Source organism: Dermacentor silvarum, chromosome 2, assembly GCF_013339745.2.
Source record: "Dermacentor silvarum isolate Dsil-2018 chromosome 2, BIME_Dsil_1.4, whole genome shotgun sequence".
NCBI lineage: Eukaryota > Metazoa > Arthropoda > Arachnida > Ixodida > Ixodidae > Dermacentor > Dermacentor silvarum.
The window spans coordinates 140919670-140934430 of NC_051155.1; the positions used below are offsets into that span (position 1 = coordinate 140919670).

Genomic DNA, 14761 nt, shown 5'->3' on the forward strand with positions numbered 1-14761 from the left:
CCAAATGGAGGGGGCGAACTCGAGTTGCGGACGGATTAAAGCAAGATACGCGAGTTTACGTACATCGGAAGGAGAATTGTATAAATTACGGCGTAGAAAACCTAATGATTTTGATGCGTTAGCACAGATAGAAGTGATATGTGTGGACCAGGAAAGATTAGGAGTTAGGTTTATGCCTAGGTACTTATAATGCTGAGCGCGTTCCACAATGCTGTTACCAATTTTGTATAGGCCACTAAAGTTATGATGTTTTTGACTAAAAGTGATTAGTTTGCACTTGGAAACGTTTAATGTCATCTGCCAGGTATTGCACCACTCACCAATACGCTCTAGGTCTTGTTGAAGGGCAAGATGATCAGTACTGCTGCGGATGGGACGGTAAATAATGCTGTCATCAGCGAATATGCGCATACAAGATGATAAATTGTCCGGCAGGTCATTAATGTAGATGAGGAAAAGTAAGGGGCCGAGAACACTTCCTTGCGGAACACGAGAGGAAACGTAACAAAGTGATGAAGAGTAATTGTTTGCGATAGTAAATTGCTGCCGGTTCGTTAGGAAGTTACGGAGCCATGTTAGCGTAAGCGAATCTAGTTTTAGCGATGATAGTTTTAAAATCAAGCGGCAGTGAGCAACACGATCGAAGGCCTTTGCAAAGTCAAGAAATATGCAGTCTGTCTGTAGATTACTATTCATGTTAGAATGCAAGTCGGTAGTAAATTCGAAAAGTTGAGTCTCACAAGAAAGACCCTTTCGAAACCCATGCTGGTTAGAAAAGAAGAATTTGTTAGATTCTAAATGAGTGTAAATGTTAGAAGCTAAGATATGCTCAAGCATCGTACAAGAGATGCATGTTAAGGAAATGGGGCGATAATTCCCAGGTGAACTTTTATTCCCACTTTTATGGACTGGCACTACTTTCGCTATCTTCCAGTCAGTAGGCAACAATCCCGTATTTAGTGACTGCCGAAAAATGTGGAATAGGATTTTACTAGAGGCAGATATAGTGTTCTTTAAAATTTTAGAATTTATATCGTCAATACCAGAAGACGAAGACATTTTCAGATTTTGTATGATTTTAGAAATGCCTTCAATTGTGATATCGATGGGTGCCATGTATGAGTAATCTCGTTCGAGAATTTCGGGAAGATGGTCGTTTTCACTAATAAAGACAGATGAAAAGAATGAGTTAAAAACATATGGACAATCAGTGTCGGCAAAATGAGTGTTATTTTCATCATGCAAGGAAATGAAGTTATCGTCGTAATCAGGGCTTATTACTTTCCAGAACTTCTTCGGATTATATTTAAGGAGTGATAGTAAGTCCCGCGAATAGTATTTATTTTTGGCAGTTGCAATTTCGTGACAATATGTATTTAGGCATTCCTCATACGTATCCCAAGAAGACTGTGAACATGAATTTTTCGCTGACCTATAGAGCCGCTTCTTTCTGTTTCTGAGTCTGCGCAGAGACTTGTTGAACCATGGATTAGTTTTATCGTTAGTAATCGTTATCAAAGGCACGTGTTTTCCTATTAGTGCCGAAATCTTATTTTTGAAAAGAACCCAGTGTTCTTCTACTGAGCGACTGTAAAAAGAAGGTAGTAACACGTTGTCAGAAAAGGAAGTAAGTTCCGTGTTAATGGCATGGTAGTTGGCTTTATTATAATCCCTAATTTTCTTAGATTCAGTTCCTGCAAATGGCGGCTGGATAGCAAGAGCTACTTGTAGCAATTTGTGGCCACTAAATTCATTCAAATAGTCTATGTGGTTAATTGTTTCAGGTGCAGTTGTCAGAATGAGGTCTAGCGTATTCGAACCGCGTGTTGGGTGAGTAATAACCTGAGCAAAATTAAAGTCTAAAGTTAAGTTAATGAAGTCAGCTGAGTGTTTACAAGAAGACGACAGCTCCTCCCAGTCAATAAAGGGTAGATTAAAATCGCCGAAGAGATACACAGTGCGAGCCTGGCAGACTTCAATGGCAGCACTAATGCTGCTGCGCAACTCATCTAAGAAGGAATGATGACAATCAGGAGCCCGATAACAGCTGCCGAGCAACACTTTTCTGGAATGAATTGTGCAACCTACCCAGACAATTTCAATCTTAGAATTTGAAGTGATGGCGTATGACGTGATGGATTTTTTAATGGCCAGAAGAACACCACCACCACTTCTGTCTATACGATCACATCGATAGATGTTGTAGCTGTTGGCAGAAGAAAAAAATTTCGCTGTCATTGATGTCAGCGTTCAGCCACGTCTCGGTGAAGACAAGAATATCAGAAAGGCTATCATCGATGTAAGATGAGACCATGTCACGTTTGGAAAGGATACTTCTAATATTAGTGAATGATACTGTTAGTGATAGAGGAGTGCAAGGCTGATGCAGCTTTTGCTGGCTAGATGTTCGTGTGTTTACTTCTAGCTATCTGCGTGAACGTACAACGGACTTAGTGATGGCATCGTAGACGTAGCTTACGTTTTCGATGCGCAGTTTGTCTACTAGAAGCTTAAATGGCTTATTTTGAGTTTTTGCGAATTCTATTAGCTTCCTGCGAATCTGTCGCGTTGCTAATGAAAAATCCTCGCGTATTGAAAACGCTGTTCCCTTCAGGTTACGTGCACATGACAAGATTTGCTCCTTATCTTTAAAAAGGGTCAGTTTGGCAATGATCGGCCGACACTTTTCTTTATCATGTCTACCAAGCCTGTGAACCCGTTCAAACTGTGTACCTGTTAGTGTAAGCTGTAACTTTTCAGAACAGAACTTGTTAGAACAGTTGGCGCACTTCAGAACCGTGGCACCGCAGGTTTCTTCTGCGTGAGGTTCAGCGCAACGGGGACACAGTAGCGAGTTGGGACACACGCCCTTGACGTGTCCTAGCCGGAAACACTGATGACATTGAAGCGGCTTCTGGATGAATGGTCGAACCGGATGTCGGAAATGTCCGACTTTAACGTAGGATGGTGTACAATCCCCCGTGAAAATTACTTTTACGCAGCGCGTATTCCCAAGGCGGCGCACTTGCGTAATGATAGTGCCCTCGTTTGCCGGCTTGATGACGCTAGGTAAGTCATCATTGGGAAGGGCAATGTCGATGTCATAAATTACACCGGCTATGGATGTATCGTCGATCGGGATAAAGGGGCGCATTTTGATGCCGCCTAGCTCCGTGATTGCTTGAAGTTTTCCAAGCGCACTCACGTTGTACACGTCTATGGCGAGTATATTCTTCCGTGGATTTATTCTGATGTCTTTAATTTGATCTGGCACCGCACATTCCAGTAAAATGGATAGGGCTTGCCTGTTCAGTAGTCGTAGGTTGCTTGAGGGTTCTTCCGGCATAAAGATGATGACGTGTGGCCAGCGCGCAGGCCTTGACTTCATAGTCGTTGTACTCGCAGGAGTTGACGGCGATGTGTTGACGATCTTTCTCTTCGCCCTCTTGCTCCGGACGGGTATGGAGCTGTCATCGGATGAGTCGTCTTCCGACATAGAGTGCAGCTCGGTGTCTTCGGTGTCACTGGGGGAGCCAACTCGCTTCCTTGCGGTTGACGGCCGTGATGACTGCTGGCCAGGCGGGCCTCTGGAATGCTCCGCGTCCATGGCCGCAAGACGGGGAGGCGAGGCACCTCGAAAGGCGAAGATTTCCCCAAAAATTCAGAGAGCACAGAGACAAGTGTTCTATCAAGAAGACACTTCGTCGTCTTCCCAGGTGCCCCGACTATTAGCGTTGCTCCTTCGGGGCAACACAAAACTGATTATTTTTCTAATAAAGCCTATCTATCTATCTATCTATCTATCTATCTATCTATCTATCTATCTATCTATCTATCTATCTATCTATCTATCTATCTATCTATCTATCTATCTATCTATCTATCTATCTATCTATCTATCTATCTATCTATCTATCTATCTATCTATCTATCTATCTAGGTTGTGGCTTATTAAGAGAGAGAGACACAACTTTATTTAAATTAAGATCGTGCTTGGTCACTGTTGGTGGAGCCCCTCTTCCAGGGCCCCACTGGCTATTGCGGCGCGCCGGGCCTGGTCGATGGTCGCCAGTTGGCTCCCCAAGTCCAGTTCGGAGAGTCGCGCCTCCCACGACCAATTGCTAAGTGTATCGTTAAGTAGCGGCGAGACGGCGTCTGCCGGACGCTGCGTGCATTGGTAAGTGATGTGTTCTAGTGTCGGGGTGGAGTCGCACCATGGACATCTGTCGCTGTGTTTGTTAGGATGTATTTTGTGCAGTCTATGTAAATGTGGGTAGGTGTTTGTCTGTATTCGGCGCCAGTCCCTCGCCTGTCGCCTGTTGAGCTTGGGGTGAGGTGGACCTTTGTTCGTCTTTCTAGTCGTTGTGCCTGAAGTATGTCTCTCGGTGTGCTGCCGGGTGTCGGAGAGGCGTCCGTTCGAGCGGTATGTATCGCGGCTCGGCCTGTTATACCTCGAGCCAGACGATCCGCCCGATCGTTGCCTTCCACTCCGGCTGTGCGCGGGACACCAGGTTATCCCGTGTTCCATTTGGAGGCTTGGTCCTAGTATGCGAAGGACCCCGGCCGGTAGAACTCCCCGAAGGAAGAGCCGGCAGGCGTCTTGCGAGTCTGTGAGTGTATAAGCCGACTGGCTCTTGGCCTCAGCGTCTCGGATGGCTAGGGCTATGGCCGCGGATTCCGCCGTGGCGCTTGAAGTCGTGCGTACGGACGCTGCTACGATCGGTCTCCCCCGTTTGTCGCGACAGCCACATAAGTAGGAGTCAGCTGTCTCACCTCTGGGGTATAAGCCCGCGTCAGTAAAGTATGTGTCTGCGTCCTCCTGCCTTTTGCGCAGGATGGCTGCTCAGGGCTTGTCGCCGTTTCACGTGGAAGTGAGGGTTCATGTGACGTGGTATGGAGTTCACACTGGATTCTTGCTCGTAGATCAGGTGGCATAAGTATGGTCTCGTCTCCGCAGAACTGTGGCGTTAGAGGGTATCGTAGTCGTGTTAGAACGGAGCGCCCCTGTGGTGTTGCGTTTAGTCTTTCGCGCTGGGCCATGAGTGTGGCCGCGGCGAGTTCTTCGTATGTGTTCATCATGCCCAGCTCGCTGAGACGGTCAGTGCTCGTGTTTTCTGGCAGGCCGAGTGCCGCCTTGCAGGCAATCCGGAGCAGTCGATTTGCTTCGTCGATGTCAGTTTGTCGGGCTGCTTGGAAAGGTAGATGCGTAAGTGATTCTGCTTATGACGAAGGCCTGTACTAATTTCATAGGTGTCTGTCTCCGTCATTCCCTCTATAGCTGCTACGTGCTATTCTGTTAATGAGGCTAGTAACACTGCGAACCGTGCGCTTGAGTTTGGACAGGGACGATGCAGGCACTGCCCGTTTCCTGTATATGCATTACCGAGCACTCGTAGCTGCTGGACTTTTCGGATGGGTTCTCCGTCTAGAAGTAGTTGTAACGGTGGAGCTCTGTTGGCTTGAGTTCTTGGTGGTCGAATATATATGTATTCTGATTTGCTCGGTGCGCATTTCATGCCGGCATGCTTTGTGTATGATTCGACCGTGTCTAGGGCTTGCTGAAGTGTGTTTTGTCTGTCCCCGTATGAGCCTTTGGTCGCCCAGAGCGTAATGTCGTCGGCGTAAATTGCCACGCCGAGGTCTTCGTCTTCCTGTAACTGTAGGGCAAGCTTGCGCATTCCAATATTGAATAGGAGCGGAGACAAAATTGCACCTTGAGGCGTGCCGCGGCCCGGCAGTTCATATAGGAGCGACCGTGACGCTCCGAGCGCAATTGTTGCAGTGCGGTCACGCAGAAAGTCCTGAATGTAATGAAATGTTCTTTCTCCGCATCCGACGTCCTCAAGGCCCTCTAGTATGGCGGAGTGAGATATGGTGTCAAATGCCTTTTGAACGTCAAGGGCGAGCAGTATTATGTCTAGGCTGCCCGGGGGAGGGCCGAGGACCTCGTCTTTTAGCATGAGGAAGACGTCCTGTGCAGAGAATCCCTTGCGAAAGCCGAACATCGAATCCGGAAGCAGGCTGTTACGCTCGAGGTGATTCTCCAGCCGGGTGTGCACGACTCTTTCAAAGAACTTGCCCATGCACGATGTTAATGAGATGGGCCGCAGCTGTCCGATCTCTCGCGGCTTGCCAGGTTTTGGGATCATGATGATGTTGGCCGATTTCCATGGCGCTGGTACCCGACCTCACTTCCTCCAGACCTGATCGTTGAACAAATGCACAAGCTGTCCGATGGCCGTGTCACTGAGATTGCGAAGCATCACATTGGTGACACGGTTTGGTCCTGGTGCTGTGTTCTTTTTGAAAGTCTGTGTGGCTGCGTAAAGTTCCGCGAAGGTGATGGAGGTGTCCAGATCTTCGTTGGCTTCCCCATGGTATTCTTTGGGTGCTGTTGTAGGTTTTTGAGCCTCACCGGTGTAGGTGGTCTTGAGTTGCTGCAACAGCTCAGTCTCCGTCCCTTGTACTCTCCTGTGAGTCGCCGCATGACATTAGCCGTGTCCGTGCGCGTACTGGTCGGATCCAGCATACATCGCAGTATGGCCCATGTCTTCTTGGTGCTCAGTGTGCCTCTGAGGGAGTCACAGAAGCTGGGCCAGTTGTTGTAATTGAGTGTTCGAGCGTAGGTGTTTGCTTCTTCCGCTAATCGGTCGATTCGTCGCCTTAGGTTACGGTTGTGGCGCTGTCTTTTCCACCTCTTGCTTAGACTTCTATGAGCTTCCCAGAGATGGGCTAGGTGGTTGTCTATAGCCGGCGTGTCTGGTGTGGTTTGGAGCTCCTTAGTGGCGGCAGTATAGACTTCCTTTAGGAAATTACTCCATCCTTCTGCCGTAGTGGGTGTCGAGGGGGCTGTCTGCTGGCGTTCTCGATATTTCTTCCAGTCCGTCAGCCTGGCCATCCCTAAGGCTAGGCGGACCTTTGCCGTGTTCACCGTCGTGCATAAGATGTAGTGGTCGCTGCCTAAGTTTTCCTCGAGGTTACTCCAGGTAACACCCTTGTCATTGTTGATAGAGGTAAGATCCGGCGTAGTGTCCCGAGTCACGCTGTTGCCTATCCTTGTAGGAACTCCCGGGTGTGTGAGCAGCAGTAACTCGTGGGCCTGGGCGGCGCTTAGTAGATTGATTCCCTTGCTCGTATCTCGCCCGTACCCCCACTCTGTGTGCCATGCATTAATGTCGCCAAGGAAAATCAATCGGTCCCACTTTGAAAGCAATGTGGATGCGTGGTTCAGGATTGTCAAGTAGTCGGCCTTGCGTTCGCTAGGGGGACTGTACACGTGCACTAATACACATTTAGGGCGTCCTTTCTTTACCGGCCAAATTGTGACTATTTGATGGTGTGTTTCGACCCCCGGTATTACGGTCGCGGTTATGGCTAGTCCTTCCTTGCCAGGATCGCTACAGCTGGGTGATTAAGGTCGACGTAAAGACGATAACCACCGGTGGGTTTCGGTGTTTTCCCGATCTCTTGCAGGCAAATGAGGTCGGGTGGGATTAGCGCCGCCTTGATGTATTGTGTGAGTGTAGCGTGTTTGTTATGTAGTGAGCGACAGTTCCACTGCGAAATAGCAAGACTCTCTTGTTGTCTGGATGCTCTGTTAGCCATGTTGGGGAGTGCCCGAAGTTGCTTCCTCAGTCGCCGTGGTTACGATGTATTTGACATACGGCTTATCGTCGCCAATGCTAGACTGTCGCTTGCAGGTCCTCTTAACGCCTTGAAGAGACTCATCCACATATTGCTTGAGTTCTTGGAACTCCTTGTACATAGGTTGTATCTGTGTCTTCATATGTTGTTGTAGTTCCTCTTTCATCTGAGCGAACATGTCGCCTATTTGCTTTGTGAGTGTTGTTTGTAGCTCCGCGAAGAGTGTCGCGGGTGAAATTGGTGATTGTGGTGAGGTTTGTAGAGGGACCCCCGCGTATTTTAGGTCTTGTGGGTGTTGTTGCTGCTGTGTGAATGGTTGGTGTTTCTGTGATCCTATCAATGCTGTCAACGATTCCACCTGGCGTTTTAATATTTCAAGTTCATGTTTGGTGCTATCTAAGTTAGCTTTCAGTTGTTTGTTTTCCGCGAGAACGCGCTTATATTCTTCACTCTGTGTGATGGATTTGGTTGTGGAGGACGCGACCCCCGCCCAGTTTACCTGTGCGAGTGTCTTCTGAGGAGTCCCAGCACCGTGCGGAGGGGTTGGAATCCCTGCCACCTTCTTCACCGGAGTCCGGGAACGCTCACGATTCTGCTTCAGTTCGTCTGTCTTGGGTAAAGCAGGGGCAGTCAGCTGCGGAGATCTTGAGCGGGATCTGCTTCTAGTTGCTCTGCTGCGTTAACTTTTGCGCTACATACTAAGCCGAAGCATCCGATGGCACATACGCAGTTTTTGAGAATGGCCGGGGTAGCCCAAGTTAAGAAAATTAATTAAGTCATTCGATGTCATGCATTCGATGTCATTTCATTACGAGGACTGTGTGCTACAGGCTGGATTTTATGCGCAGAATGTAGGTATTGTCATTTCGTTTGATTACGCGAAACAGAGACACGCTGTCTTATTTAATTAATTTAATTAATTAATTATGGGGTTTTGCGTGCCAAAACCACGATCTGACCTCGATCTGAGGCACGCTGTAGTGGGGGACTCCGGAAATTTGGACCACCTGGGGTTCTTTAACGTGCACCTAAATCTAAGTACAGGGGTGTTTTCGCATTTCGCCCCCATCGAAATGCGGCCGCCGTGGCCGGGATTCAATCCCGCGACCTCGTGCCCAGCAGCCCAACACCATAGCCACTGAGAAACCACGGCGGGTGAAGCATTAAATATATAAATAAATATTTTCGCATTACGCACCCATCGAAATGCGGCCGCCGTGGCCGGGCTGTCTCGCACTACTTTGTCGGCTAACATGCAGTTGTTATATAGGCCGGTGCCAATATACATACTATCCACAAACATATGCTGCGAGCTATACGCACCAATGGACGCGAAACCGTGGTGGGCTATGGGAAAAGAAAGCTTCGTTTTAATAAATAATGCTAGCCTATGGCAGACAGCATGTGACAGTGTTACGAATAATTGTCTCCTTAAAGATCACGACAAAGAGCAACATCGTGGTTATCAATAAAATCATCATGCCCGGGTCCAATGTTATTATACATGTATACACGTTCTAGATGGGAACTTATGCATGCGTCATGCACCCGCAGAACCACCTATAAAACGCCAACCACTCATAGATTCACATAATTTCCCTGAAGAACTCATCAACGGCCTACTTCTTTGCATAGACTTCGGCATGAAGCTGATTAATGTGCCAAAAGATTTCCGTCGGAAGCATTCAACAGGATAAACTGCAATATTTTTTTGCAGTCTAGACTATTAGCTAAGTATAGTCTGGTGCACTAAACAAAGCCTTTTCATTCGGTGAAGCCATTTGAAAGCTCAAACAAAACAAGCAAACAGAACAGAAGTAACTGACACCATCGAGCGCGCCCATGGTTTCCAGTCTTCTGTTATTTGTTTTTGCTTTATTTGCGCTTTCAAATGGCTTCACCAAATATCAATCAACTTGCCAGAACAAGTTATTTTGAGTTTTTAGCAGCTGCCGTGCTTCAATTATTTAATGATTGGTATGATTACTAGAACAGCGGTACACAATATGTCCGCATAGATCTATATACAGTGTTTGACAAGGCGCGGAAATTATGTAGAATTTGTAGCAGAAGTCACCGCCTGTTCTTGCTTCTTTGTGTAGGTTACATCGAATACCCACTGTGGTGACTGAGTGGCTATGGAAGACTGCTGCTGTGCAGGAGGTTGTGAATGTGTTCGATTCCTGGTGTAGTTCGTGGTTTGATTCCGATGTTAACAGGATGCAAAGACGCTCGTTCATAGATTGAAACGTAAGTGCGCATTGAAAATTATTCCGTAAGCCACGTACCTCCACGTACCGCATTCTGCAAATGTTACCGTAGTTACGCGATACAATTAAGTCGGCGCCACATAAGCTTGAAGCTTAAAGAGGGTCCGTGTAGATAATCTCAACAATTCTCCGAATCCGTGAGAAAGAGCCAAAATACCCTGGACATACTGGCAAGTCCCCCAAAAGTGGTGGGGCCGTATACATACCTCTTATTGAAGTTGATAAAAGACAATTCCCTCTCTCTCTCTCTCTCTTCCTCCGAAATTTTAGGAACCCATGGGTGGTATTCTGGGCACTGTGCAATTCTGCCAAGTTGATGAATTACGCCATGTTGGGGTATTGAGCCAATCAGAGAGGACATAGTATAGCTACGTGGGACGAATATATATTTGACAATTAAGATAGCGAAATCGACAATATGGAGGAATCTGACCAATTTGACAGCGTCCAGATTAGTATAGTGTCCCGATAGGAATAGTAAGGCATTTTACAGAACAATAGGGAGCCCACATGCGCACGCCTATGCCCTCAACGCTTATAGCCGTGTGTGTATGGACTTCAAGGCTTCCTACGGAATTGGGCGCTGCAGCTGCTGCTGATTTATTGGCATCCCCTTTGAAAGGGGCGTTGACAAATAGTCACCTAGCTTGTACCGTATGACCTTGTGCCACCGTATCACGCATGGTCATGCGGTGGCGCCATCTACCGGGGCGCGCCGCTGAAGGGAGTATGAGGAATAACACGGCACCCTCCTCTGTTAACTGTACCCCCGCATGTCCCGGGCACCAGAGTAGGCGATGGCGGTGGTTGAACGATTTGGGGATTATTGCGAGGCTAGCCGTAGTCACGTGCCCCTTGAGAAACATGTAATATGTCTCCCGGGAGTCAGTGACCCCAACCGAGTCCCTTTCCGAACGCTTCGCGTGAGCGAGCGCGATCGCCACTGCTAACATTTCGGCCGAGGTGGGGGAGCCCGCCGTGGTCGACGCGGTAATTTGCTGCTGGCTGATCTTGTTCACGACTGCCAGGGCGTACCTCCTTTGGTAGCGCTGCCCGGTGGCCTCTGCATACGCAGCTGCGTCCGTGTAGTGCGTATTGTACCTAGCGTTATTGGAGTACATCGATTGGTTATGTTGTGCGCGTGCTTTGCGTCTTTCCTTGTTGTACTCGGGATGCATATTCTTGGGAATTGGAGCTACTGTAATTTTGGATCTCACCGAAGGAGGGAGAGGTACGGCCTGTTCGGTGAGATAAATCGGGTATGCTGGGATATTAAGTCGTGCCAATATTGCCCTACCAGTTTTTGTGAAGCTGAGGCGCTCCCTCTGTCGCATCAGAGTGGCCTAGCTGCCTCAGTTCGTCGAAAGTGTTGTGTACTCCCAAAGCTAGCATGCGCTCTGTGGAGGTAGATTTAGGCAGGCCCAGAGCCGCCTTGAAAGCTGTTCGAATTATCGTGTTGGCCTGTCTCTCCTCCCCCCTGTTCAGGATTTGGTAGGCCTGAACGTGACAGACTGAGCCCTGTTTAATTTTGGGTGAGGGGAGGGAATTTTCTCCTGCTCAGTCTGTAGTGCGATGTGATCTCGTTAAAGGTGGTAAGAGGGTCTTTAGTGGAGCAATCATGTAAGAGAGTTGAACCGTTAGCTCGGGCGCGGTTCGTGAATTCACGCGCTAGGCAGTGGGCCTGCTCGTTGGGTTTGCAACCCGCTTGATTAACTACTCCTTTAACGTGGGCCGGGAACCAGGCGATGTGGTGACCTCCTGTCTCGTTGTCCGCAGTATTTTAAAGAGATTTGTTGACTAGGGTAGCCGTATGCTTAGACACTAGGGCTGACGAGAAGGCAGTGCGCGAGTCGGAGAAAATAGTCGTTGGGCCTTTGGCAGCGTTAAGGGCCAAGACTATCGCGGTTTCCTGCGCCTTGTTTGCGTGCTTAGTGCAAACGGACGCAGCGCTAATCAGCGTTCCGCGCACGTCTACGACCGAAATTGCAAACCTGTTTTCGCTGCCGTATTTGGCCGCGTCAACGAAGAGTGCATCTGCCCCGTACGGATTAACTCTTTGAAGGATGGCTTTAGCTCGTGCGATTCTTCGGCCCTCGTTATATACCGGATGAATGTTTCTCGGTACGGGATCGACCGTTATACCTTCCTTGGCCTCTTTGGACAGGGGGTATCTGTCGAGTGGCGGTTGTATGGATGATATACCTGCTTCATAAGGATTTTGTTACCCGGCTTAGTTAACGAAAGCCTGGAGATCTGTGCAGTGAGATGTGCCTCGATTAATGCTCCAATAGTTTCTCCGTGCTAGCACACTGTGGGATGCCGAGTAGTCTTTTGATACCGGACCTAATAAGCGTGTCGAGTTTGTTCCTTTCAGCTTTGCTCCATTTGAGGAAAGGCGCCGTGTAGGTAACTTGACTGATGAAGAAGGCCTGAAAGACCCTGAGTAGGCTGTCCTCCTTGAGTCCCCCCTTTCTAGGAAACATTCTTTTTTCAAATGTCTCGCAAAGCCAGTCCTTGTTTCGCTCGTCCAACGGGATTCATGTTAAAGTAGGGTATAACAATAACAATAATAATGATAAAAACATTTACGTGTTCAAAAAAAAAAATTACACTGCGCCGCCCGGGAATCGAACCCGGGTCGCAAGAATGGGAATCTTGCATGATACCACTACACCAGCGGCGCCTTGCATGTGGAGGTGCTTTAGTAAGTATATATTCTGAATAGCATCGTTGCTAAGGCTTGCTTGCTGATAGTACGTTGAGAGGATGCAGCGGAGAACAACACCTGAAATAAGAGAGACAAACGAGCTGTTTTGTGCTAAATAGTTTATGAGGTTTGTGCAATATGATGCCAAATAAGCGAGGCGGCCAAGCAACCGAGGCCATCCAACGTGAGCGGAAAGGTCTCGCCATCTATCGGGATATTTGAAAAGCATGCGACAACTCGGATACGCCCCCTGCGCTAAATGATCTGCGTGGCGGTTGGCGGTCGCCAGCGTCAGTGAGCATGGAGGAGTCCGCAGCTGGGCTGGATGACGGTGCATCGTCAGAAAACGGACAAACTCGTCAGCTCTTGGAAGAACTCGCTGCCGACTACAGCCAGTTCTTTAGGGTGGACATATGCAACGACAAGCGCATATTAGACGAAGGCATCGATGAGCTGCTGGCGCGGCTCGACGAGTTCACGGGCCTCATCAATATGGTACGCAGCGACGACACCTTGTGTTTGACACACACGCTTCCGGACATCTGCGAGAAAAGCAAAGGTTTGGAACAGGTGTACGACCGAATCGACGCGCTGGAGAAGTTCGTTGGTGTGGTTCGCGAAAGTGTGGACGCGATGGAGGAGAAGGTTACGGAAGCTGAGAACGCCTTCGGTGGCAGTACCGTCAAAAAGTTCCTCTCAAGTCTTCCTTCTCCGTTGTTTGCCAAGAAACCCGCTCCGCAGTACAAGAAGCAACTGCGCTACGAAGAACCGGATATATTTCGCTGTTCGGACTATCTATCGACCGTCTCGGCGGATGACCCGTTACCGACGAGCGTGTCAAATTTCTCTCTCGATACCTCTGCGAGTGACCGCAGCGTTGAAGATGACAGGACACCACTGAGTCCAGTCGACTAGCTACAAGAACAAATTTCGCCAGGCACGGGATGCGTTCATGCCACACCACGCAGAAACCATGTTGCGTTCAATAGCATTTAGGCTACATGTATACTTGAGTGCACGATAAATGCGTGACGTGTCGAGATGAAGTTATTGAAGTGTTGTGTCTAATGGACAAGTACAAATGAGAAAATATTAAACCGTGTTAGCCAGATCGTCGGTCCTGGTTCTATCTATTCGGCTTGGTTTTGTGTGTGCTGCGCACGACCTCTTCCAACGCTTCCTATAAAGACTTTTTATAGGAGGCATTGCCTCTTCTATAAATTTATAGAGGAGGTCGTGGTCCTGCGCTACGATCATGCATATCCCTCGTTTAGTATTGCTTTCCACTGGAAGCCGACACCTTGTTGAAGCGTCTAAATGCTTTCAAGGCACGCGGTTCTTTCATTTTGGTTTGTAATATGGCTAGCGGAAAGAAGTATCCACAGTAAAGCGGTGGTCGTTATTTTAAGAAACTCTCAAAAGCGCACATTTAAAATGCATTTAACTATGTATAAATATCTTATATTAACTGCGCTTTCCGTCCGCCCGGCTAGCTCAGTCGGTAGAGCATGAGACTCTTAATCTCAGGGTCGTGGGTTCGAGCCCCACGTTGGGCGATATTTTTTTTTTTTTTTTTTTTTTGTTAAGTGGCGGAATGCAGGTAATTTCGTCAGTTCGAGAACACTGTACACGTCAGTGTCGCTCAACCATGCAGCACGTAATAAGTGACCACTGGTAACTTCGGCTACAAGCTAAAAACTGGGCAAGGCGGCAATTGGGACAAGCTTCGAAAATTCTCTTTACGGAAACTCTTGCTTACTGCCATGTGTTCATTTTTCGCCACGCTGGTATAGGAATGAAACTGTCAAAATTCCAATAGAAAACGTCGCCGCAGAATCGCGTATGAATAAAATTCGGAGGACGCTTAAGCTTCGTTTTTAAGAGTGGAACGCGATAGCATTCAAAGATCCTGACTGCTTCTCACGCTTCCCGACAACCGCAGCGTAAGCAATGCAAGCGCTGTTTTGTTTTCGCACTTTTAATGTTTTCGTCTGAGAAGATTTAACATAATAGGAATGCGCTGTGGGAAACCTAAATTAATTTGGAGGGCCTGTGTGATTATAAGTAATTTCCCGAGCGGAATATGGGCGCCTTGGGAGGCCCTTAGCGCTATTATTTAACGCTTACCGTTAAGTAATAG

At 48.1% G+C, this 14761-nt stretch overlaps 1 protein-coding gene and 2 non-coding genes across 3 annotated transcripts; 2 read left to right on the forward strand and 1 right to left on the reverse strand.

Moving 5' to 3' along the window:
• Positions 1–12526: 12526 nt before the first annotated feature.
• Trnag-ccc (transfer RNA glycine (anticodon CCC)) lies at positions 12527–12597 on the reverse strand. The gene has a single exon. It is a non-coding gene; the product is annotated as a tRNA-Gly (tRNA).
• A 264-nt stretch (positions 12598–12861) lies between these two features.
• On the forward strand, positions 12862–13732 carry LOC119441865 (biogenesis of lysosome-related organelles complex 1 subunit 4-like). Its single transcript, XM_037706502.2, has one exon. The coding sequence runs from the start codon at positions 12922–12924 to the stop codon at positions 13534–13536; it is 615 nt and encodes a 204-aa protein (XP_037562430.1). The 5' UTR covers positions 12862–12921; the 3' UTR covers positions 13537–13732.
• A 372-nt stretch (positions 13733–14104) lies between these two features.
• On the forward strand, positions 14105–14177 carry Trnak-cuu (transfer RNA lysine (anticodon CUU)). The gene has a single exon. It is a non-coding gene; the product is annotated as a tRNA-Lys (tRNA).
• Positions 14178–14761: the final 584 nt, after the last annotated feature.

Excerpts from the sequence above, each read along its gene's own strand:
- LOC119441865 (XM_037706502.2), top strand. The coding sequence starts at position 12,922 with ATGGAGGAGTCCGCAGCTGGGCTGGATGACGGTGCATCGTCAGAAAAC.